This window comes from Ornithorhynchus anatinus, chromosome X1, assembly GCF_004115215.2.
Source record: "Ornithorhynchus anatinus isolate Pmale09 chromosome X1, mOrnAna1.pri.v4, whole genome shotgun sequence".
Taxonomy (NCBI): Eukaryota; Metazoa; Chordata; class Mammalia; order Monotremata; family Ornithorhynchidae; genus Ornithorhynchus; species Ornithorhynchus anatinus.
This window is the reverse complement of record NC_041749.1, coordinates 11,602,298-11,627,615: the sequence shown is the minus strand read 5'-3', so window position 1 is coordinate 11,627,615 and position 25,318 is coordinate 11,602,298. Positions and strand designations below refer to the sequence as shown.

The 25,318-nt window shown below is 49.5% G+C and overlaps 1 protein-coding gene across 1 annotated transcript; it reads left to right on the top strand.

Annotated features, from left to right (window-relative positions):
- Positions 1 to 749: 749 nt before the first annotated feature.
- On the top strand, positions 750 to 19,990 carry LOC100084704 (glutathione S-transferase A2-like). Its single transcript, XM_001514924.5, has 7 exons — positions 750 to 836; positions 7,195 to 7,354; positions 9,883 to 9,934; positions 11,802 to 11,934; positions 15,206 to 15,347; positions 18,464 to 18,595; positions 19,678 to 19,990. The coding sequence occupies exons 2-7, from the start codon at positions 7,268 to 7,270 to the stop codon at positions 19,801 to 19,803; spliced, it is 672 nt and encodes a 223-aa protein (XP_001514974.2). The 5' UTR covers positions 750 to 836; positions 7,195 to 7,267; the 3' UTR covers positions 19,804 to 19,990.
- Positions 19,991 to 25,318: the final 5,328 nt, after the last annotated feature.

The following is a 25,318-nucleotide window of genomic DNA, read 5'->3' as shown; positions in this document are numbered from 1 at the left end:
CAGAGTGGAGCGGATTGCCCACGGTCACTCGGCAAACAAGTGGCGGGGCGGGGATTAGAACCCAGGTCCTTCTGACTAAACCGTGCGCTTCTCAATGGTTGATTGTCAACAGGAGGGTCCTCATTCCCACATCCGTCATCATTATCATCGTCATCCCTGGACGCGCTCCTTCGTGTTCCCGAGTCCACATCGCAATGACCCTGATTCTTGACCTCCGTGCACTTCCGGAAGCAGACGGATTGGTCCGATGGTATTAATTGGGTGCGTACCAGGCACTTGGGAGAGTTCAGTCTATTAGAATTGGCCGAAGTGATCCCTGCCCACGAGGACCGTTAATGAATGCATTATCGGTTGATTCAGAACAGTACGGAGGGGGCTTGAAAACGTTTGAAGGAATGGGGAAAATCCCCCCCAACAGAGTCTCCTCCCGCTGATGTGATTGGTCAAAAGTCCTAAGACCATCCAGAGCCAAATCCCCCAGTTAAATATTCAATCTAGCTCTGACTCGTCAGGAACAGGTTAATACTTAACAGACAGCCATTTGCTTTGCCCGGGTATCACATACCCTGAAATTGGAACTCCAATGTTCAAGTTTGCTGAGAAAAAGTTGGGAAAAATGAATCGTTTGGCTTTTTGCTTTGTTTGCTTTTTCCGCCTCGGCGGCCTTCCTGACCCCGGGTGGAAACTGAGCAGAGCACAGAACAAGTCAGAACCAACCATAGCACCACAGAACACGCCCCTTCAGTGGGAGGGGCTGCATACTTCACAAATATCTTTTAAAAGGCCACTCTGTCCCTTAAAGAACTGAGCTGAACTTGAAGCAGGAGGTGAAACAGGTGAGTACCAAACCTTTTAAATCCTCAGTGAATTTTCTCCTTGAAAAGTGGTTTAACCGAGCACGGGAAAGATGGCATTTCTATTGTTCTTTGAGGCGTTTTTTGTTTGGCTCTTTGATTGCTCTCAAAGGGCGGTCTGATTATGGCTTCGTGTGAAAAAGAAAAAGCACATAGACGGCAAAGTTAGAAATGGGGGAATTAAAGCATGATACATATTTGGGAGAAAAGAGCGCTTTAAGTTTCCTGACCAATTGTGTTTGGAAAAAAAATCAACCCAGGAGGTATGAAATCCCTCCCTATTTTGAAGGGTGCTTGTGGGGTACCAAAGCGTTATTGGCTACTTGAGCTTTGCTTCACACCACTTCACAAAAGTGGCACCACATCAAGTGAAACACAGGAAGGACTGACACGCATTCCATCGGCATGGCTTTCTCAGCACAAAATCTCACAAGGGCAGCGAGATTGGTGGATGGGCTTCATATCTAATCCGGCCACAAATTTGTAGCAACAGAAAATTTAAACTGGGCCGGTTCTCCCGGGAGAAAGGGCTAGTGTTCAAGAAAAGATAATTCAGTACCACTGTAGCCCGGAGGCAAGTGGAAGCCAACTACGTATGGAGGCTTAAAGCAGAGTTGGAGATTTACATTCACACAATCCCCTTTTCCTGCAGCTCCCTAATCCTGTATCTGCCACAGGACGGGGGCAAGCAGGCCTTTCTGCCTTCCCATACTTCTGATTTTGCTTCCTTCCATCCTCTCCTGTGAAAAAACAGGGGATTTGGTTGAACGAATGTACTTCTGATTCTTTGTCTTAAGTGTCGGCAAGTTGTTGGCTATCATTTTCTTACTAGGATCGAGCCCGACACATGATACAGTCGGAAAAGAGTAGTCTCGAGGGATAGGAACAGAGTGCATTTTTCTTTTAAGTTACAAATGAGCAGAAATGCTTGGGACTGATGAGTCCAGAAGCAGGCATACGATGGCCACAAGTTGGGAAGATTCGATTCTGAAGGAGACGTAGGCCCCGCGTATCTCATCCCACGGGAAAGAATCAGCAGAACACTGATTTTTCAGAGAAGGGAGAATAATGGCTTCTGGGAGCTGGAAAAGAAAGCAAGAGAAAGTATCTCTTCTCTTGTGGAAAGGGGTTTGCGAGAACAAGAAGCCCAGTAATTCAGTGACTGGCAAAAGGAGTGAGAGCTATTTAAAGAGCGGGAAATGCTGAATCCGGGAACAGGGAGAGTGTACGGAGATCTGACCCTCAGAGATGGGCATTTCCTCTCTCAGAGTGTGGCCTCTCCAGAAAGGGGAGGGCTCGTTTTCTGCCGCTCTGTTAATGGGATAAATACTCAAAACCGTGGGCCTTGGAATCAGAGGATCTGGATTCAAACCCCAGCTCTGACACTTGCCTACTGTGTGGACTCAAACAAATCACAGGACCTCACTCTCTTCGTCTGCTAAGTGGGAACGGAATACCTGTTCGCCCTCTTTCTATTGTGAGCCTGACCTGATTTCCTAGTGGTATCTATTCCAGGGCTTCGTACAGTGCTTGGCACATAGTAAGCACTTAAATGATCATTAACCCCTTAAAGGGAGAGATACAGGAAAGCCAGGCCCTAGGATAGGGAAAAAGGAGTGGAGTATGGGAGGTTTTTAATAGCTGCCCTTTCCCTGTCCCCACTAAACAGCTGTTTAAGAGTTGCCAGCTCCCAGCTCCACTCCCATCATTATCGAGTATTTTTCTCCACACACTCATAACCTCACAGCTAGAGCTGACCCTGAAAGTCAATTGTTTATGCTTGAAAACTGGTCAAAGCACTGCTTCCAGGGTTTAGTCTCCTTTCGACATACTAATAACATTAGTATTTGTTAAGCACTTACTATGTGCAGAGCACTGTTCTAAGCGCTGGGGGAGATACAGGGTAATCGGGTTGTCCCACGTAAGGCTCACCGTCTTCATCCCCATTTTACAGATGAGGTAACTGAGGCACAGAGAAGTTAAGTAGCTTGCCCACAGTCACACAGCTAAGTGGCAGAGCCGGGATTCGAACCCATGACCTCTGACTCCCAAGCCCGGGCTCTTTCATTGCAGCTAGAGTCCATCCCTGCCTCTGAACTTGATCTAAGGGACTGTGGGAAAATCGGGTGGCCTAAGGGCATTCTTTGGATTTTGGTGAAATTTCCCCAAACTGGATAAACCTGTTACTGCGGGATATCTGGGTGCACTATGAAAGCCTGAACACTTTGACCTTGTCCAATGCCGGGAAGCAACAGATATTGATTCCAAAAATTGTTTGACACGCTGGACGTATTTTCAGATTATGCAACTGCTATTAAAATCACATTAAGGAGATGGCCCTGAAATAAATGCGTTGTACTAGAACAGAATATTGTACAAAAAGGAAGAACTCCCTGTCTACTATCAGTCTCTTGGGATTAATTTAGCTTGTTCTCCCTATTTGTTAATAATTATAACTGTGGTATTTGAACATGGGGGATAAGAATGGGTATAGATATAGGATAATAATAATAATGATAACAATGTTGGTATTTGTTAAGCGCTTACTATGTGCAGAGCACTGTTCTAAGCGCTAGGATAGATACAGGGTCATCAGGTTGGCCCACGTGAGGCTCACAGTCTTAATCCCCATTTTCCAGATGAGGGAACTGAGGCCCAGAGAAGTGAAGTGACTTGCCCACAGTCATACAGCTGACAAGTGGCAGAGCCGGAATTCGAACCCATGACCTCTGACTCCCAAGCCCGGTCTCTTTCCACTGAGCCACGCTGCTTCTCTGTTGGACACAGTGCCTGTCCTGTGTGGGGCTCACCGTCGAAGAGGGAGGGAGAACAGTCAGTTAAATGAGGAAACTAAAGTACAGAGAAGTTATGACTTGCCCAAGGTCTCACAGCAGGCAAGTGGCCGAGCAGGGTTTAGAACCCGGGTCCTCTGACTCCCAGCACAGTGTTCTTTTCATGCTGCTTCTCCTAGGCCTTTAGTCTGTCAGCCCCATGGCGGGCAGGGGTTGTGTCCGATCTGCTGGTCTCATATCTGGAGAAGCAGCGTGGCTCAGTGGAAAGAGCCTGGGCTTGGCAGTCGGGGGTCGTGGGTTCTAATCCCGGCTCCTCTACTTGTCTGCTGTGTGACCTTGGACAAGTCACTTAACTTCTCTCTGCCTCAGTTTCCTCATCTGCAAACATGGGGATTAAAAAATGTGAGCTCCACGTGGGGCAATCTGATTATCCTGTCTCTATCCCAGCGCTTCGAACAGCGCTCTGCACATAGTAAGTGCTTAACAAATACCATAATTATTATTGTTATATCTACCCCCGAGTTTAGCACAGTCCTTGGCACATAGTGAGTGCTTAACGATTCCAAAATTATCATTCTAGTACTATTTTTATTACAGTTGTTGTTGTGGTTGTACATAGGGCTGTCATGTACAGATCCTATTGTTTCTATTTACGCCAGATTCCTGGAGAAATAGATGAATCTGATGTAGAGAAGCAGCGTGGCTTAGTGGAAAGAGCCCGGGTTTGGGAGTCAGAGGACGTGGGTTCTAATCCCGGCTCTGCCTCTTGTCTTCTGTTTGACCTTGGGCAAGCCACTTAACTTCTCCCTGCCTCAGTTACCTCATCTGTAAAAGGGGGGTTTAGATTGTGAGCCCCAGCTGGGACAACCTGATGACCTTGGATCTACCCTAGCGCTTAGAACAGTGCTTGGTATATAGCAAGCGCTTAACAAATACCATAATTATTATTATTCTATAGTGTTATCCAGGTAACTCCTGCAGCTATATCTTCAATTAAATTCTCCTTATTTCCTTCTCATCCCTTCAGACTCTCACCCAGAGAAGGATGTCAGATCTTTAGTTAAGTGGGAGGTAAATTCCTTGGGTGGAGGGAACCTCTCTACCTACTTTATTGTACTCTCCCAAGGGCTTAGTACAGTGCTCTGCACACATAAGCGCTAAATTGATCGACTGATTCACAGAGAACTTGAATTTGTAATGGGCTTTTTTAAAAATGTTATTTATTAAGTGCCCACACTCCAGGCGCGGCATTTAACCGTATTTCAGTTGCACTAACCACTGGGGCAGATACAAGCTAATCATTTTGGACCCAGTCCACGTCCCACGTGGGGACCACGATCTTAATTCCCCTTTTACAGATGAGGTAACTGAGGCACAGAAAAGCGCAGTGACTTGCCCAAGGTCACACAGCAGACAAGTGGCGGAGCCAGGGGGGAGATTAGAACCCAGGTCCTTCTGACTCCCAGGCCTCTGCTCTTTCTACTCGGTTATGCTGTTTCCTATGAGGACCCTGTAAACTAAGCAAAAACCCTTCTATTTCAGAGGACTGGGAAACAATCAAGTTAAGCAGTGAAGGGAAGCTACCCCAGTGCTTAGAACAGCGTTTGGCACGGAGTAAGAACTTAAGTACCATTATTCTTAAGCCAGGATCTCTGCAGGGGAGAGGACCCCCCCCCCCAAGCTAAGGGGTTCGGTCTCATTCTCTACGTAATCACAGGAGGAAATGCACGCCATCTCGTAGCGAGGGGCCAATGAGAAGTTTGGCCTTGAGAAAGATAAAGAAGCCCATTAGAGAGCAAAGCGGCGAAGGGAGTTTTTAGCCGTTTGGTTGTTATTTTAGATTTGGTTTAGTTGGTCTTTATAGGAGGAATGAAGACGGGAGAGAAGTGATCTCAACTCCAGTGTATAGAGGCAGGCCCCTTTCATGAATCAATCGATCGATCAATCAGTGATATTTATTGAACCCTTACTGGGTGCAGGGCAACATACTAAACTCTTGAGGGAGCACAGTACAGTAGAGTTGGTAGACACCAACCCTGCCCATAAGGAATGAATATTCGAGGAGTTTGCCAAGGGCTTGGGATTTTTAACCGCTCGATTCCCATATAAAGGTGGACACATACCCACCAAATCCCCCAGTATCTCCAGTTTCAGCATCTCTGCTTTCTGCTAATTCCCTGATATGAGCGTTCGTCTTTGATATTGGCCAATCATCTTTCCTCCTGTGTCCACCCACCCCTCGGACCTCTTTCCCACCCACTGTTCCCCATCCTCCTACTCAATTTCCCATCCCTCCCAACTGTCCACTCTCAATCATCAGGGGAAACATTGTCTCTCAAACCATTCAGTTCTTTCCTATTTCTTGTGCCACTCCTCCTGCCTTTGACATGTTTCTCCTTTCTCTTCCTTTCCTCCTTCCATTTTAACTGGTGTCACTCATTCTTGTCCTTGTTCTATTCATGTATATTTTATCGGTTTCTTTTTTTCCCCTTTGTGAGTTCCCATTTTCATTTCTGCCTCTGCTTTTCTGTTCCTTCTTTCCCCCCTTTTGTTTTCCTTTGGCTTTTTTCTGCCTTAATCTTTTTCCTTCCATATTTCCTCCTTTTCCATCCCAATCTTTTCCTTCCCCTTCCTTTTTTTCTCCCAGTCTTTTTTTTCCCAGAGGGTTTTCTCTATGTGCCTATTTTTGAAATGGTATCTGTGAAGCGCTTACTATGTGCCGAACACTGTTCCAAGCACTAGGGTAGGCACAAATTACGTAGGTCATACACAGTCCCTGTCCCACATGGGGTTCACAGTCTAAGTAGGAGGGAGAATAGGTATCCCCATTTTCCAGTCAGGGAATCTGAGGCACGGGGAAGTTAAGTGACTTGCCCCAGGTCACACAGCAAGCAATGGGCAGAGCCGGGATTAGAACCCTGGTCCTTCTGACTCCCAGGCCCGTACTCTGTCCACTAGACTATGCTGCTTCTCGTGCCTCTCCCTCCATAATGATAATAATAATTGTGGTGTTTGTTAAGTGCCTACTATGTGCCAGGCACTGTACCTTCTATGAGGCTGCTCTGCGAAACTCCTCAGCCGTCCTACCTCTCCCGGGGAGGTGTCCGTCCCGGGTGATGGAAATTGACATTTTGGACATGACTCCTGACAGGATTGCCTGCGTCCCCGCTGGCCGCATCCAAGGAAAGCAAAGCATGCGGTGATAATAATGTAATAAGTCAATATAAAACCTGTTTATCTTTCTGCTTTATCCCAGTTGACAGTTGGCCTCGGGCGCTTTCACCTCAGAACCTGTAATCCAATGTGAACCATCAATTCAGTAAAGCAACTGGTCACGTTTACCCCGTTCACAGTTAGCAGCCTTTAACACCAATTTACCGCAGGATTACGAAAGGCATCAAAGTCCACGTTTCCTTACGGCCTCCCCCGTTTCGGTCCTTGAGAAAACTTATTTGTATTCTGTGCCAGGGACTCTTTATCCGGGCAAATACGAATTTCCTTCTGATTGTCTTACCTACTCAACTCTTCCCCTCTCGTTCTTCGCTTAGGAAAGTTGGCTTTTCGTCCTCCTGCTCGGTGCTCAGTTGACGGGCTGCTGGGAAACGGGACCAGGGCACCGTCATGGCTGCGAAACCCAAGCTTCACTACTTCAACGGGCGAGGCAGGATGGAAACCATCCGGTGGCTGCTGGCGGCTGCCGGGGTGGAGGTGGGTGCTCGGCTTCCGTCCGTTTGTCCGGGGCCGCCACGTTGTCTGAAATGGCCCCACTCTTCGGGCAGCGCAGCCGATGGTCCATCGTCAGGGATCTCCCACTCCCTTTCGGGGGCGACTACGGAGCATAAGTCGAGAAGGATCTCACAGAATCTCAGCCCTGTTCCCACTTGATAGAGTCCTCCTGCCTCAGAAGGATTAGGGAACAGGGGGCTGGATGATGGACTCTCCATTTGCACAATTTGGTCAGGGGACTTGACGGAGCAATTTATCCCTAATGATCCCCTCCCCCATCGAGGGAGGATACTGGCTCTCTCTGCCAGATTTTTCTTCAGGAAGCCAAGTTATTGTATTTCTCAGGAGTGCCTGGTTACCTAATTATCTGAAGCACACATACCCTCCTTGGCTAGATTGCCGAATAATTAATAGGGAACTTTTTTTGCGAATGGCACATTGAGCCTCTCAACGGAGGGAGCAAAGAGAGCAGATTGACGGCGTTCCAACCTGTGATGAAAACGGATGGAATCGCAATGTTGGATGTGTTGTTCAAATCCCGGGTGGAGTAAATGCTCACAATAATAATGATAATGTTGGTATCTGTTAAGCCCTTACTATGTGCAGAGCACTGTTCTAAGCGCTGGGGGAGATACGGGGTAATCAGGTTGTCTCACGTGGGGCTCACAGTCTTCATCCCCATTTTACAGAGGCGGTCACTGAGGCCCAGAGAAGTGAAGCGACTTGCCCACAGTCACACAGCTGACAAGTGGCAGAGCCGGGATTAGAACCCATGACCTCCGACTCCCCAGCCCGGGCTCTTTCCCCTGAGCCACGCCTGGGAGCTAACTTACCAACTCTGTTGTCCTGTACTCTCCAAGCTCCTAATACCGTGCTCTGCTCAATAAGTGCTCGATAAACATCACTGATTGATGGAGACAGCAGCAGAGCCAGGATTCAGTAGTGCAGTGTCCGGGGATAGTCGAGTGTCCATAGGCCACTCAGTCAATCAGTCAATCAATCAGTCGTATTTACTGAGTGCTTACTGTATGCAGAGCACTGTCCTAAGCACTTGGGAGAGTTCAGTGTAACAGAGTTCGTAGACGCATTCCCTGCCCACAACCAGCCCACGGTCTAGAGGAGAGACAGACGTTAATAAAAATGAACTGGGAAACAGCGTTGCCCGATGGATGGAGCACCGGTCTTCTAACCGGTTCTAACCCTTACTCTGCCGTTTATCTGCTCTGTGACCCTGGGTAAGTCGCTTCACTTCTCTGGGCCTCAGTTACCTCATCTGTAAAATGGGGATTGAGACTGTGAGCCCCAGGGGGGACAGGGACTGCGTCCAACCCGATTTGTTTGTGTCTATTCCAGCGCTTAGCCTGGAACAAAGTAAGGATTCGACAAACACCATAATTATTATTATTTGGTAAGGTCGAGGCACCCCAGCTCTAGGACCCTATCACTACTAGGTACTTGAACGTCCAACCTGCCTGTGGTCCCCGGTGGCTAAATGTCTGAGAATATTGGACGACTCCTGCCATCCCACTGACAGTGGCCTTTCCAATATTAGGAGGAGGCTCCTTCCCGGTTGCTCGCAGCCCGAACGGGAGATGGATGTAGATTCCCCGGGGAATCATTCTCCCTCAAACGCTCCCTTCCCCGAGCTGCCCTCACTCTGTGAGGACGGTGGCTGGCATTCTTCAGACCCTGAGCTACAGTCACCATAGGCCCCTACCAGTCAATCCATCAGTCGTATTTATTGAGTGCTTCCCGTGTGGAGAGCGCTGTACTGAGCACTTGGGAGAGTACGCTAGAACAGAGTTGGTAGGCACGTTCAGCCGAGATACCCGGTAGATCTCCGTTTCGATTGCGTTTCCGTGTGGAATCTTTTCCTCGACGCAATGGTAGGCCCTTTGAGCTCAACTCTAATTCAGCTCCCTTCATAATTCTGGAAATAATGTAGAAATTGAAACTGTCACCCCCTCGATGATTATATTCCTGCAATTTAAGTATAGTACTGAGCCTAACCCGTTCTCTGTTTGCCAAGTTCCCAGTCAGTTACCCATGAGAAACTCTCCTTTTCCAGTAAGTTCTCTCTCTCAGCTATATGTCGATCATTCTTCACCTAGTCTGTCAGGTAACAATTATGAGACCCCTCCCGGGCCTGGGGGCGTGTGGGAAGGAAAATACTGAAACCCAATTGGATCTCCTTTAAGCCGCTTGGCAACGATGCCACGGTCAATCCTGGAATTGGCTTGGGCAAGAGGATGGACAACTTTGCGGTCACCCTAAAAGTAAACAAAGCTGGGAAGCTGGGCCAAAAGTGTCTAATGGTTTTTAAGACTGGGGGCACGGGAGGAAACAAAAGCAACCTGCCCAAATACCCTCAGACACTCAAAACAGAAACTCTCGGTGGGTTGGGAAGGATTTTTCTAGACGACTGTGCCCTGGGAAATCTGCAGGGTGGCAGACTTCAGTTTCCGACTTCAGAAATAACCAGAAAGTCCTTCATTTTCTGCTCCTTGCAGTTTGAAGAAAAATTTATCGAAAAGTTCGAAGACTTGGAAAGCATGCAGAAAGGTAGGACTGAATGCCCAACAAGTCCGGCCCGCGATCTATCACAGAAAGGCTAGGGGGGCCAACAGTGAAAGAGGATAAATGAGCCGGCTCTCTCCACCTGTGGGTTCCGGCTTCCTCCACCAACTCGAACTTGCACCTTCCACCGATCCAAACTCGCTCCCTCCACCAGCCTGAACTCGCTGCCTCACACGTTTTTTATCTCTTTCTCGTGGCACCCAGAGCCACTTAATGTTGAGGAAAACCAGACATACTCCCAGGGCTCTCAGCTTTCAGAGCTTCCCCCGTACCCTCCGGAAGCCCCCCTCCAACTGCAGCTCTTCCCTGCCCCTGGACCGTTCTGTAACAGCCCCGAAGGTTCAGGGAAAGAAAGGACTGTGCTTCGCTAATAAGGAAGGAGAGAACATTTAACTCGGTCCCTCTCGTCCCCTGGTTCTCCTTGGGTGGCTGGAAAAAGATTCCAGATTTAAGAAAAGGAGAGGGTCAAGGATGACAGAGGGTCATACATCTGAGAGAACCTGGCGGGTCTAGTAATAATAATAAATAATAATAATAATTATGGTATTTGTTAAGCGCTTACTCTGTGCCAAACACTAGTCTAAGCACTGGGGTAGATACAAGGTAATCAGGTCAGACCCAGTCCCCGTCCCACATGGGGTTCACGGTCTTAATTCCCCTTTTACAGATAAGGTAGCTGAGGCCCAGAGAAGTGAAGTGACTTGCCCAAAGTCACACCGCAGACAATAATAATGTTGGTATTTGTTAAGCGCTTACTAGGTGCAGAGCACTGTTCTAAGCGCTGGGGGAGAGACAGGATAATCAGATTGCCCCACGTGAGGCTCACAGTCTTAATCCTCATTTTGCAGATGAGGGAACTGAGGCACAGAGAAGTGAAGTGACTTGCCCACAGTCACACAGCTGATGTGGCAGAGCCGGAATTCGAATCCATGACCTCTGACTCCCGAGCCCGGGCTCTTGCCACTGAGCCACGCTGCTACTCTATAGAAGCTACTCTCTGCTTCTCAAGTGGCAGAGCCGGGATTAGGGCCCAGGTCCTTTTGACTCCCAGGCCCGTGCTCTATCCACTAGGCCGCACTGCTCCTCAGTCATCCATAGACCATGACCACCGGAGAGCCAGGACGTGGCATCTCAAGGCTGGGGATAATCCCCTACTGTTCCGAGGGAGTCACCCGTCCACCTCCTCACCGTGCCCCGCTCGCACCTAATCCCGCCGTCGACCTCCGGACCGCGTCCTCCCGCGGTCCCGGAACGCCCTCCCTCCTCACCTCCGCCAAACTGACTCTCTCCCCCTCTTCAAAGCCCTACTGAGAGCTCACCTCCTCCGAGAGGCCTTCCCGGACTGAGCTGCCCCTTTTCCCTCTGCTCCCTCTCTGCTCCCCCTCCGCCCTCTGCTCCCTCCCCCTACCCCCCTTCCCCTCCCCTCAGCACTGGGCTCGTTTGTATATATTTTCACCACCCTATTTATTTTGTTAATAAGGGGTCCATCCCCTTGATTCCATTTATCGTGATGGTGTTGTCTCGTTTCTGTCCGTCCGTCTCCCCCGATTAGACCGTGAGCCCGTCATTGGGCAGGGATGGTCTCTGTTGCGAATTGTCCATTCCAAGCGCTTAGTACAGTGCTCTACACATAGTAAGCTCTCAATAAATACTATTGAATGAATGAACTTCCACCAGTCCACATACCTCCTCTGGACGACCGGCAGGTTCTTCCTTCGTCCCCCCCAACCTCCGCCTCAGAATGGGCAGCGGGAACAGCACTGACACCCCTCGGGAGCATTTCAGGCCTCTGAACCTGACAGAGGAGCTTGGGTGGAAGTTAAGATCCTTTTTTCCCCCCCTACTTCCATAGATGGAACTCTGCTATTCCAACAAGTACCGATGGTTGAAATTGATGGGATGAAGCTGGTCCAGTCCAGAGCCATTCTCAACTACATCTCCACAAAATACAACTTGTATGGGAAGGACCTGAAGGAGAGAACCTTGTACGGTATCTTTTCGGTATTTCCCATTTCTTCCAAATGTGGTGGGTTTTTTTGTTGTTGCTGTGTTACGAATCACTACGTCTCTTTGACTGTTGGTCAGGGGGACTCGGGTCTGCGGTGATGATTAACAGAGATAAACCTCAAAATAGCAAATTATGCAATTCAGGAAAATAGTCATCTAATATCTCGGTTCGGCAAAATAGAGAGGGGGCGACGGTACCTATTAAGCACTTGCTATTTGCCGGGGAAGCGGCCTGGCCTAGTGGAAAGAGCACGGGCCTGGGAGTCAGAGCGCCTGGGTCCTCTCCCTGGCTCTGCCAGTTGCTTGCTGAGTGACCTCTGGCAAGTCATTTAACTTCTCTGTGCCTCAGTTTCCTCGACTGTAAAATGGGGATGAAATACCTGCTCTCTCTCCTGCTTAGACTCGTGTGGGACGGGAATTGGGCCCAGCAGTTAACTTGCACCTACCCCAGCGCTTAAAAGAGTGTCTGACCCATAGTAAGCATTTAACGGATACCATTAAAAAAAAATGGGTTAAAAGAGGAAAAAAAACCTCTCACCTGATCCCTGAATACCAATTAGCTGAGGTATGTTGCTCGTGAGTTCTAAGCCCCAGGCTTGTCACTACTTTCTCAACCATTTCATTACTATAAAATTATGTTTATGTTACCTACCGCATATAGTAATAGTAATAATACTTATTAAGGACTTCCTGGGTAAGCTCACTGTGGGCGAGAACGTGTCTCCTGTCAAGTATCATATCCTTCCAAGCGCTTAGTACAGTGTTCTGCATACGGTAGGCATTCAATCAATACCACTGATGATGATGATGGTGATACAGGGCATTCTACTAGGCTCTGAGAAAGAATACCCAGTTGAAAATCTGACATGGTCCCTGGCTTTCAAGGGGCTTGTAATCTAAGTAAACAAGGTGGTGAGGGGGAAGTGTAGCAGACTCATAGGAGCAGTGAAAGAATAAAACGCTAAAATGACATAAATCACAAATAAAACCCCACGTACGGTTGTACCGTCATTGGCCGGGCCAGATCGGCTGCCACGTTTCCAGGGAGAATCCATCAGGACCACGACTGGCTCTGAGCTGTCAATCAATCACTACTGGAATTGGCTTGGGCAAGAGGATGGACAACTTTGCGGTCACCCTTAAAGTAAGCAAAGCTGACCCGAGCCTAACTCCTGACGAGTCGATCCATCAGCGGTATTTACTGAGCTCTTCCGGTGCGCGGAGCACTGTGTTAAGCACCTAGGAGGGTACAGTAGCACAGAATCGGTAGGCCCGGTCCCCGTCCTCAAGGAGCTTACAGTCTAGAGAGAGAGATGGTACTGGTTAAGCTCTTCCTATAGGCCCGGCACGGTACTAAACACCCAGGGTGATGATCAGGATGGACACAGTCCCTGTCCCACATGGGGCTCACGGTCTAAGTAGAAAGGAGGAGGATTCAATACCCATTTTACAGATGAGGGAACTGAAGCACAGAGAATTGAAGTGATTCGCCCAAGATCCCACGGCTGCTAGGTGGCGGAGCCGGGATTAGAACCCAGGTCCTCTGACGCCCAGGCTTGGGATCCTTCCACTAGGCCACCCTGTTTCCTACGCTGCCGTTGATCATTACGTTCCCTGACTCCAAAAAGCTCACAGTCCAGCGGGTTGAGGATTCAGTGTAAGCAAGGAGCAGTCAGAGCCGGATGTTAAGAGAGCAGCAGACGGAATCACGAGATTTCCTCTCTACGGTCCCCCTCTCCCACCCGCCGCTTTCCGGGCTGCATGCCAGGGCTCTCCTGGAAAGATTCCCACCAGCCTGGGCCTGCTCACTCGTCTGAGCCTAAATCCTGATCAGTCAATCGATCGGCGGTATTCACTGGGTCCTTCCCGAGCACGGAGCACTGTGCTGAGTACCCGGGAGACTACGGTAGAGTAGGTACGCACAGTCTCTGCGCTCAAGGAGCTCCAAAGATGATGCTTAGAGGAGGATTCTAATCGATTGAACTAGTCAGAAGATCTGTCAAGGTCAACAGTGAGGGTGGTGGTAATTGAAGAGAAGCGGCATGGTGTGGTACACGGAGCATGGGACCGGGAAGCTTGTGGGTTCTAATCCCCACTCTGCCACCTGTCTGCCGAGTGACCCTGGGTAAGTCACTTCCCTTCTCTGTACCTCAGTTACTCATTTGGAAAACGGGGTTTGAGCCTGTGAGCCCCATGTGGGACGGGGACCGTGTCCAACCCGATTGCCTTGTATTCGCTGCGGTGCCCGGCACACCGTAAGTGCTGAACAAATGCGACGGTTATTATTATTGAAGGAAGACTTAGGTTTGGGGTGGATGTGGAGACTGGAACTGTTTGAAAACCTGAAGGGAAATCTTGGGAATGTCCGCTTGCATTCACGTGAACCGAGCCTTAAGTAATTTTTTTATGGTATTCGTTAAGGGCTCGCTACGTGTCGAGCTCTGTTCCAAGCGCTGGGGTAGATACCAGTTAATCAGGTTGGGACACAATCCCCGTCCCCTCTAAGTCTCAACTGTATATATTTTCATTACCCTATTTATTTGTTAATGAAATATACATCGCCTTGATTCCATTTATTTGCTATTGTTTTAATGAGATGTTCATCCCCTCGATTCTGTTTATTGCCGTTGTTCTTGTCTCTCCGTCTCCCCCGATTAGACCGTGAGCCCGTCAGAGGGCAGGGACTGTCTCTATCTGTTACCGATTTGTCCATTCCAAGCGCTTGGTACAGTGCTCTGCACATAGTAAGCGCTCAGTAAATACCATAAATAAGGGAGAGGGAGGGGGATTTAATCAGCATTTTACAGGGGAGAGAACTGAGGCACAGAAAAGTTAAGCGACTTGCCTAAGGTCACACGGCAGACAGGTGATGGGGCGGGGATTAGAACCCAGCATTCCTGACTCCCAAGCCCGGGCTCCTTCCACTAGGCCACGGCTGCTTCCGAATTCCACGTCCGAGACATCCAGCAGGTGGAAGCAATGCTATTCTCGAGGAAGGACTGCGGAGAAAAACAGCTATTTTGGTTGAGAGATGAAAGGCGGAGCTGCTCGGGATTGCTCTAGAAAAATAATAATTGGTCGAGGGCTCCACGAGGTGAAGAGACGACCCCGCCTGAGCCGGCACCTCATAAATCGGACCCGAAGCGAACGATGAAGCGGACGTCCCTGCCGTCCTTAAAACCCCCCCCCGGCTGTGCCTGTCGGAGAAGCCCAGCCGCCTAAAGGATAATTGGAATGTGTCGTTTACAGGATCGATATGTACACGGAGGGGATGGCTGACCTGAATGAGCTAATCATGACGCACTCGATATCTCCATCGGCGGAAAAAGAAGCAAAGCTTGCCGTTATCAAGGACCGAACTACAAACCGGTACTTTCCTGCCTTTGAAAAGGTAGGGTGGAAGCTGGGCGGGTGGGTGCCGCTGCTTGTCAGCTGTGTGGCTCTGGGCAAGTCACTTCACTTCTCTGAGCCTCAGTTACCTCATCTGGAAAATGGGGATGAAGACCGTGAGCTCCACGTGGGACAACCTGATCACTTTATATCCACCCCCGGCGCTTAGAACAGTGTTTTGCTTAACAAGTACCGTGATTATTATTATTATTATTGCAATCTACCACGCCCATTGCTTTAAAGCAGTCAATCACCTTGCCCCTTCTATCTCACCTCGCTTACCCTGCTACCGCAACCCGGCCCGCACGCCTCGCTCCTCTAATGCCGATCTCCTCGCTGTGCCTCGATCTCATCCGTCTCACCGCCGACCTCTTTTCGTGGGTCGCGCGAAAAGAAGGGAGTCGAGGACAGGGTCGTCCCCGGGCAGGCCCGGGAGCTCCTCCGAAACCAGGCGTTGCCCGGTACAGGGAAAGAATCCCTGCCAACACCCACTAGGTAGCTCCCCTGGAGACAACTCGCGTTGCCGGTGGTAAACTGAGAGACCGCTTCAGTCCCGGCCCCGATTGACAAGAGGAGTCGCCTGACAGGCCTCCCCACCCTTCCCCACAATACCTCGACCCCGAGATGACACAGCAGTCGGGCGAATGCCGGAAAAGTCACGGCAGCAGTATTTATTCACCATTTTACCTGGGCGGATAAACCCTCGGAAAGAATCCGCGGGCGGGGATCAGTCAACCGTATTTGCCGAGCTCTCACTGTGTGCAGAGCACTGTGTTGAGCGCTTGGGAGAGTACGTTATAGCAGACACATTCCCTGCCCAGGGCGAGCTTAGGGTCCCTGGCCCTCAAAGGGTTCCCAGTCTAAGAACGGAAGGTGGCGAGAGGAGATTGGCAACGGACACCGAAGGGGTGGTTAGACGGTAAAGCGCTAAAACGACATAAAAGACCAAGATTCGCAGACTGAAAAGAAAGATCAGAAAGATCGTAACTCAGACGGTCGAGCGGCAGCCGCCACAGCCTGCCTGGGGGTTCTGGTCTCTGGGGAGGCTGTACGTTGAGGCAGATCGATCAATTCATCCATCACTCACATTTATTGAGCACTTACTGTGCGCGGAGCACTGTATTAAGTATTCGGGAGAGTAGAGAAGCGGTGTGGCTCAGTGGAAAGAGCCCGGGCTTGGGAGTCAGAGATCATGGGTTCGGATCCCGGCTCCGCCGCTCGTCGGCTGTGTGACTGTGGGCGAGTCACTTCACTTCTCTGGGCCTCGGGGACCTCATCTGGAAAATGGGGATGAAGACTGTAAGTCCCACGGGGGACAACCTGACAACCTTGTATCTATCCCAGTGCTCAGGAACAATTCTTGGCATATAATAAGCGCTTAACAAATGCCATCAATATCATTAGTATCACTACAAGCCAGCCGGCACAGTTGGCTCCTCCAAGGCCAGCTTACTCACTAAATCTCAGAATCATCGTATCTCACCACCGAGCCCTTATGCCAGTAGCCTTCCTCTGGCCTAGAGCTCTCTCCCCTTTCACGTACGGCAGACCACCACTCTCCTGGCCTTCGGATCCTTACGAAAATCACATCTCTCTGAAGAGGCCTTCCCCAACTAAGTCCTCCCTTCTGTGTCACCTGTGCACTTGGTTCTGTCCCCTTACTCGATTATCACCCCACCTTCAGCCCCACGGACTTATGCTCGTACCCATAATTCATTTTAATGCCGGTCTCGCCCTCTAGACTGTAAACTCCTTGCGGGCTGAGAACGTATCTACCCACTCTATTGTATTGTACCCTCTTATGCCTTTAATAATAATAATCGTGATGGCATTTGTTAAGCACTGATGATGTGCAAAGCGCTGTTCTGAGCGCTGGGGGATACAAGGTGATCAGACAGCGTGGTTCAGTGGAAAGAGCCTGGGCTTCGGAGTCAGAGGTCATCGGTTCGACTCCCGGCTCTGCCACTCGTCAGCTGTGTGACTGTGGGCGAGTCACTTCACTTCTCTGGGCCTCAGTGACCTCATCTGTAAAATGGGGATTAACTGTGAGCCTCACGTGGGACAACTTGATGACCCTGTATCTACCCCAGCGCTTAGAACAGTGCTCCGCACACAGTAAGCGCTTAACAAATACCGACATCATTATTATTATGTGGGGCTCACCGTTTTAATCCCCATTTTACAGACGAGGTAATCGAGGCATAGAGAAGTAAAGTGACTTGCCCAGAGTCACACAGCAGACAAGTGGCGGAGCCGGGATTAGAACCCACATCCTCGCTCTTTCCACTAAGCCACGCTGCTTCTCTCGCGGTGCTCTGCGGACAGGAAGCGCTAAATGAATACCGTGATTGATTGAAGAGACACCCAGGCTGACAGGCAACCTAATATCAATCCGTCAAACACTGGTATTAATTGAGTTTATTGAGTGGACACGGGCCTTTCCAACAGCACACCTCGATTCCATCGCTAGACCCATTTGGATCAGGATCGTTATGCCAAGCTTCAAACGTAAACCTGGATCCGGGAATGGGGTATTTGCACGTCACCCACGGGTCCAGTAGCAGAAGATCGATTGGGAGCCTGCCGACCCTTCTAGCCATAGCAGCATGACCCACCCCACGTCTCATCCCGGCCCACCACGTGCCTGCTCGTAAAATGAGGATTCGGTATCTTTTCTCCCTCCCCTGAGAGCCTCGTGTGGGGCCGGGACTGGGTCTAATTCATTATCGTATTTATTGAGTGCTTACCGTGTGCAGAAGGTCTCATCTGGCTTGGGAGTCAGAGGTCATGGGTTCGAATCCCGGCTCTGCCACTTTTCAGCTGTGTGACTGTGGGCGAGTCACTTCACTTCTCTGGGCCTCAGTTCCCTCATCTGTAAAATGGGGATTAACTGTGAACCTCACGTGGGACCACCTGCTGACCCCGTATCTCCCCCAGCGCTTAGAACAGTGTCTGCACATAGTAAGCGCTTAACAAATACCAGCATTATTATCTGTATCGTATTGCACATGTCTTCCCCTGCACTTACAGTGGTGCTGGGCACGTAATAAGTGCTTAGCAAATAGCACAGTTGTTCATTATCATTCATCAGCAGGGGCTTTCTTTTCTGTTTTCTAGATATTGAAGAACCACGGGCAGGACTTCCTAGTGGGTAACACGTTCAGCCGGGCGGATGTCCAGCTGCTTGAAGTCATTCTATATGTAGAAGAGCTGTACCCCGGCGGTCTCTCCAAGTTCCCCCTGCTCCAGGTAATACAAGGAAAATTGCAGAAAAGAAAAATAAAGCCGGGCCATTCCGCTTCCCGTCCCAAGATAAGATTCTGGGATCTTTGACGGTCAAAATGGGATCCCAGGCTCCGGGTGTAGGGCACGGGCCCGGGACTCAGAAGGACCTGAATTCTAGTCCCGGCTCTGCCACTTGTTTGTTGTGTGACCTTAGCCAAGTCGCTTCACTCCTCTGTGCCTCAGTAGCCTCATCTGTAAAGTGGGGATGTGGACTGTGAGCCCTAAGGGGGACCGGGACAGTGACCAACCCGATTACCTTGTATTAACCCCAGCGCTTAGAACGGTGCCTGTTACATAATAAGCGCTGAACAAATGCCACAGTTATTATTGTTATTCTCTAAGCTCACTTGAACTTGGCCTCAGAATCCCGAGGAGCTGTAGGCAGGGAAGCTCTGTCCAGAGGTCTAGGGGTTATTGGTGCTGGTAGGGGGCTGGGGCTTCAAGGGTCCACGGATTTCCTGCCCACTGTGACTGGAGACGAGCCCACTGCATTACAAAGGGGCAGGCGGGGAAAGGCGGGTGGGATTGGGGTGAGAAAGCAGAAACACGAGCGGTGACCGACCTCGAAACATCTTCACTACACCATAACCCCCCCTCCACTCTTCCTCAGAAAGGTTGGACTGGTCCTCTAAAGGGATCAGTACCAGACTGTCGTGGTTCCCCTCTAGTCTGGAAGCTCATTTTGGGCGGGGAACGTGTCTGTCAACTCTGTCGTATCGATCAATCGATCAATCCATTGTATTTATTGAGCGCTTACCATGGGCAGAGCACTGTACGAAGCAGTTGGGAGAGTACAACGCAACAGAATTAGCAGATCCCTTCCCTGCCCATAACGAGCTTACGATCTCGCCCGACTGCTTCGTACAGTGCTCTGCCCACAGGGAGCACACGATAAATACCATTGGTTGATCGATAAGGTTATAGAGATGGTTTTAGATGATACCTTGGCTCGGGGCATCTCTTGGCTGGAGAGGCTGATTGACGTATCTCTCGAGCCGTTGGCCGGTTCAGTTAATCCCGTTGGTTCAAATTGTTTCTCGTTGCAGGGTTTTAAGGCAAGGATCAGCAACATCCCCACAATTAAGAAATTCCTGGAGCCTGGCAGCCAAAAGAAACCCCCAATGACCGAAGAAGATTTTGAGGCTGCCAAGAAAATTTTCAAAATTAAATAATGGTAGAATTACACCGAGAGGCTCGACATGGACGGAAACCCCCAGGAACATCAGAGAATTCAAATATTCAGAAAAGCATCAGTGTAAAGGGTTTTCCTCGACCTAAGGGAACCCGTTAGATAACTTCACCGACAAGTAATAAATCATTTCGGAGAATAAATTGAAATAAAATTTGAATGACGCTCTCCGTTTCATCTCCCCCCTCTTCGGTAGAATGGTCATTTATTCAGTGTGAGCTTTGGGGAATTTAAAATTCGAATCACTTCTGGGTCTTTCTTTTTCTGGAGTTATATACAGTGCCTTCCTCAGTCGGTTCAGTGAGTCGGTGAGCCGCGATACGTAGAAGGTTGAAAGCGGGCAGCCCAGTTGACGTAGGTTAAATTCAAAAACAGATGTCAATGTTTCTCAGCACTTGCTTCTTGTCTTACCTGGGACTTTAAGTCCTCTGTGTCTAACTTGTCTCCATAGCAGATAAGTTTCAGTCCATTATGTGTAACCTCTCTAATACAATCAGTTCTCTGAATAAGCAAGAAGGAAATGATTTTCAATACACCCTTTGCGGAGATTGCTGGCTCTATGTGCTTACTGTTTTGCGTTGGGCAAGGAGGAAGAAATCCTCACGCTAACTAGATCCTAGAGATTGGCCGAAGCATTTTCCTCAGATTCTGCCTCTCGATTCATTCGTCCATTCAATCGTATTTACTGAGAGCTTACTGTGTGCAGAGCACTCCACTAAGCACTTGGGAAGTACAATTCAGCAATAAAGAGAGGCAATCCCTGCCCACAACGGGCTTACGGTCTAGAAGGGGGGAGACGGACATCGAAACAAGTTATCGGGCATCAGTGGCAGCAATATAAATAAATAGAATTATAGATCTATACACGTCAGAACAAGTAAGCGGGCACTTGACACCACCGTCTCCTCCCTCCCTCCTTTCTGAACCAAAGCCAATCATGAGACAGATTGCCCGCCAAGGTCCTCAACGCGCTCACACCACTCCCTCAAAGCTGAAAAATGGTCTTCCCAAGTCCATTCTCCAAAAGCAAATATGTTTCCTTGGATCATTAGCCTCAACGGCAACACAACCGAAAACCACCGGAACCACGATGGGATGTGCCATGGTGACAAATCATATTAGCCCGAGTCCTCGATTCAGGGCACGAACTCAGTGTACGTTGGCCACTACTTGATGGAGTGGGGTCGTTCCAAGCCAAGGTTACCCGGCAGAGCTCCTGGAGAATGGAGTTACACGGGATAGGGTTTAGAAGAGTCATCATATTGCGCCGTAAATAATGGGAAAGGGTTGGTCTTGTAGATCGGTTTTCTGAAACTTTCTCTGTCAAAAATCCCACTGGTTTTCCCCCTTCGAAAAAGCCGCCTCCTCACTCCCAGGGAAACCAGCCCTTCAAAGCACACAATCGCTCTGTCGTCACCTATCGTACCTCACCGATTTCCTAGTACGATCCAGTGCTCACTTTGCTCCTCTAAAGCCAACCTGCTCATCGTTCGTCTATCTCGCGGCCGACCTCACCCACCTCCTGCCCCTCTCCTAAACTCCCTCCCCCTTGGGACCGTCACGGTCCCCACCTTCAAAGCCTTAATAAAATCAGGTTTCTCCCAAGGGGCCTTCCAGTCAATCACATTTACTGAGCGCTTACTGTGTGCAGACCACTGTACTAAGCTCTCGGGGGGGAAGAATATGACAACTTAACAGACACATTCCCTGCCCACCACAAGCCCTCATTTCCCCGACTCCGTCTTCCTTCTGTTTCACCCCTGCACCTGGATCGCTACCCTTTAAGCACTTGATGGTCAGCCCATATATGGGCGGATAGCGTTCAGATTTTTATGAAAATGAATTGCAAGGATAATTGTGCTGTTTGCTGAGCACTCACTCTGTGCCAAGCGCTATTCGGAGCACTGGGGTAGATACAGTTAATCACTTCATCAAAGGTATTAATTGAGCCCTTACTCTGATCGGAGCACTGCGCTGGATAAGCAGCGTACTTGAGAAGCAGCGAGGCTCAGTGGAAAGAGCCCGGGCTTGGGAGTCAGAGGTCATGGGTTCGAATCTCGGCTCTGCCACTTGTCAGCTGGGTGACTGCGGACAGGTCACTTCACTTCTCTGGGCCTCGGCTACCTCATCTGGAAAATGGAAAATAACAAATACCAACATGATGATAATTCAATACTACAAAGTTGGTAGACAAGCTCCACAAGGGCAAACATTTCCGTTTGATTATACGTGCACTCTCTTTTTTTAAATTAGCTTTATTTGGGGGGCCCAGTAAGAAAATCAGTTTGATTTAGATGGAAATACACTCTGTCCTTGGAGAATCTTCCAGCAATCCTACTAACAATCAGGACTCTAGTCTGTCTAAGCTGAAACTGAGAAAATCATTCTTACAGGCGACCCGGGGAGAGTAACTATGTTCATCGCTGGCGATCGTAAGGGCCATCAGAGTCCGGCGTCTATGGACGGAGAATCCCAGAAAATGAATGTACGTCAGTGGCCGTATTAAAAGCGATCCAAGGTTTTATCGCGATTTTCACTTCTGCGGGCTATCTCCAAAGTGAAAGCTGAACCGCTGACGAGAGACGAAGCCAACTGGAAACACGGTTCAGAAATATCAAAAAGAGCTGTGTCATTCTCACCGAGCAGATTTTCCCCAGCTAGTCCCACCCCTTGGAATAAATATCGGAGCGGTCCTCAGACAACGCCGACGTCAACAGTCCAACAAGGTTCCAGGAATAAATCAAGCTGGGAGATAGAACGCTCCATCAATCTATCCAAAGCACTTTGATAATCCCCTCAGCCCCACGGCATTTAAGTACATATCCTTGTCAGGCAGTCAGTCGTATTTACTTAACTTCTCTGTGCCTCAGTTCCCTCATCTGTAAAATGGGGATTAACTGTGAGCCTCACGTGGGACAACCTGATGACCCTGTATCTCCCTCAGCGCTTAAAACAGTCTCTGGTCTGATCGGGTTATTTTTTTTGCTGGACCTAACCCTCGGCTCTGGTTTCTTTCCCAGCATTGGCGTGCGTGGGAGCGAACAAGCACGCACCCGCACACAAGCACACACTCCTCCCTCTCATTCCTTTACCCGGTTAAGTAATCCTAGTCACTCCCTTCCTAACCACCCCAAACACATTTTTTCCCACCATGAAAACCCCAGTCTCCTCCGGGAAGACTTTTCGGGGAAGAAAGGTGGGTCAGTCAGGCCAATCGCTTCTACCTTCCCCTTCCCAAACGTTTCCCGGATACTTTGTGCTTATTCACATTTATGACTGTCCCTGCGGCGTTCTCCAGAAGGGATATTTTTAAACGCGTGTCATGTGGGACGGGGCGTTGATACCTGCATCGGCGATTTCAGCCGTGGGAAGGATCTTTATTCATTCACGGCTTGGCCCCGGACTTTACTATTTTCCCTTCTTTATAATAACGATAATTATAATGAGGCCATCTGTTATGCACCTACTATGTGCCAAGGACTGCCCTAAATACTGGGGTAAATAGAAGGTAATCGGGTTGGACACAGTCCGTATCCTACGTGGGACTCTCGGTCTAAATAGGAGGGAGTAGGATTTAATCGCCATTTTAACAGAGGAGGCAACCGAGGCACAGAGAAATTAAGTGACTCGCCGGAGGTCACGCGGCAGACAAGTGGCAGAGCCGGGATTAGAACCCAGATCCTCTGACTCACAGACGCGTGTTCTTTACCCTAGGCCACACAGCTTCTTGACGGTGACCTATTCGCCACCCACCTCTGCGACCTCACTGGTCCTTTCCGGTTCCGTTTGTCCACCTGGGGTCTTCTCTTCAACGTCCACCTCTTCTGCTCCAGTTGGGTGTCAATTTAATCTCACTGTGCAGGTCTTCGTGTCCACTCTGGACCAAGTTAGGAAAGTCAGTGTTATGTCCCCTTCTCTCTGCCTGGAAAATCTACCCCAACTTTTTTTTTAAAACGGTATTTCTTAGGCACTTAAAATGTTCCAGGCGCTGTACTCTGGGGTAAATGCTGATAATCAGATTGGACACGGTCTTTGGTCCACATGGGGCTCCCAGCGATGATCCCTATTTTAATAATGTTGGTATTCGTTAAGCGCTTACTATGTGCCGAGCACTGTCCTAAGCGCTGGGGGAGATACGGGGTCATCGGGTCCCATGCGGGGCTCACGGTCTTAATCCCCATTTTCCAGATCAGAGAAGGCAACTGAGGCATTGAGGAGTTAAGTGACTTGCCCTAGGTCACACAGCAGACAAGCGGCGGAGCTGGGGTTAGAACCCAGGTTTTCGGACTCCCAGGCCCGTGCTCTTTCCACTGGGCCACACCGCTTCACCTCTCCTCATCTTCGAGGTCCTCCCTCTAGACTGGAAGCTCAACGTGGGCAGGGAATGTGTCCCTGTATCGCTGAGCAGCGTGGCTCAGTGGAAAGAGCCCGGGCTTGGGAGTCAGAGGTCATGGGTTCTAATCCCGGGTCCGCCCCCTGTCAGCCGTGTGACTGTGGGCAAGTCACTTCGCTACTCTGTGCCTCAGTTACCTCATCTGGAAAATGGGCAGTGAGACGGTGAGCCCCACGTGGGACAACCTGATCATCCTGCAAATCTCTCCCAGCGCTCAGAACAGTGGTCTGCACATAGTAAGCGCTTAACAAATACCAACATTATTAAACTCCCAAGGGCTTAATACAGTGCTCTGCACACGGTAAGCTCTCAATAAATACAATGGACTGACCGATTCTCCAAATCTCTCCTCTTCCAGGAGTTTTTCCTCTACCCATCTCTACGCGTGTTCTTTACCCTAGGCCACACAGCTTCTTGACAGCAGCTTAGCTTAGTGGAAAGAGCGCGGGCTTGAGAGTCAGAGGTCACGGGCTCCAATCCCGGCTCTGCCGCTTGTCCGCTGTGTGACTGTGGGCAAGTCACTTCACTTCTCTGTGCCTCAGTGACCTCAACTGGAAAATGGGCATTAAAACAGTGACCCCCACGTGGGACAACCTGATCACCTTGTACCCTTCCCAGCGCTTAGAACAGTGCTTTGCGCACAGTAAGCGCTTAACACATGCCATCATCATCATCATCATTATTATTATTACTCCAGGCCACATTTACGGAACTACTGCCTCAGGGTTTACGCCCTCACCAACACTCATAGCATGTCAATTTGCCTACCGTACTATTAAGCAATTACCACCTTTTAAGTCTCTCTTTTTTAATGCTGGTAATTTATCTTAACCTCTGAGCTTTCCACTAGATTGTAATCTTTGAGACAGAGATCATATCTTTACCTCCAAAGGACTCTCCCAAGTTCTTAGTAGAAAGCTCTTCAGTCGGCGCTTAAAAAATACAACTGACTGAAAGCCACAGCTGGGGGAGACCTTCATTCTAGTCCTGGCTCTGCTACTGGGAATCTTTAGTGATTTGGGGGTGTCAAAACTTTCCAGTGCCTCAGCTTCCTCATCTGTAAAACGGGGATAGTGATTCCCCCGCAAAAAGATTTTCGGAGAAA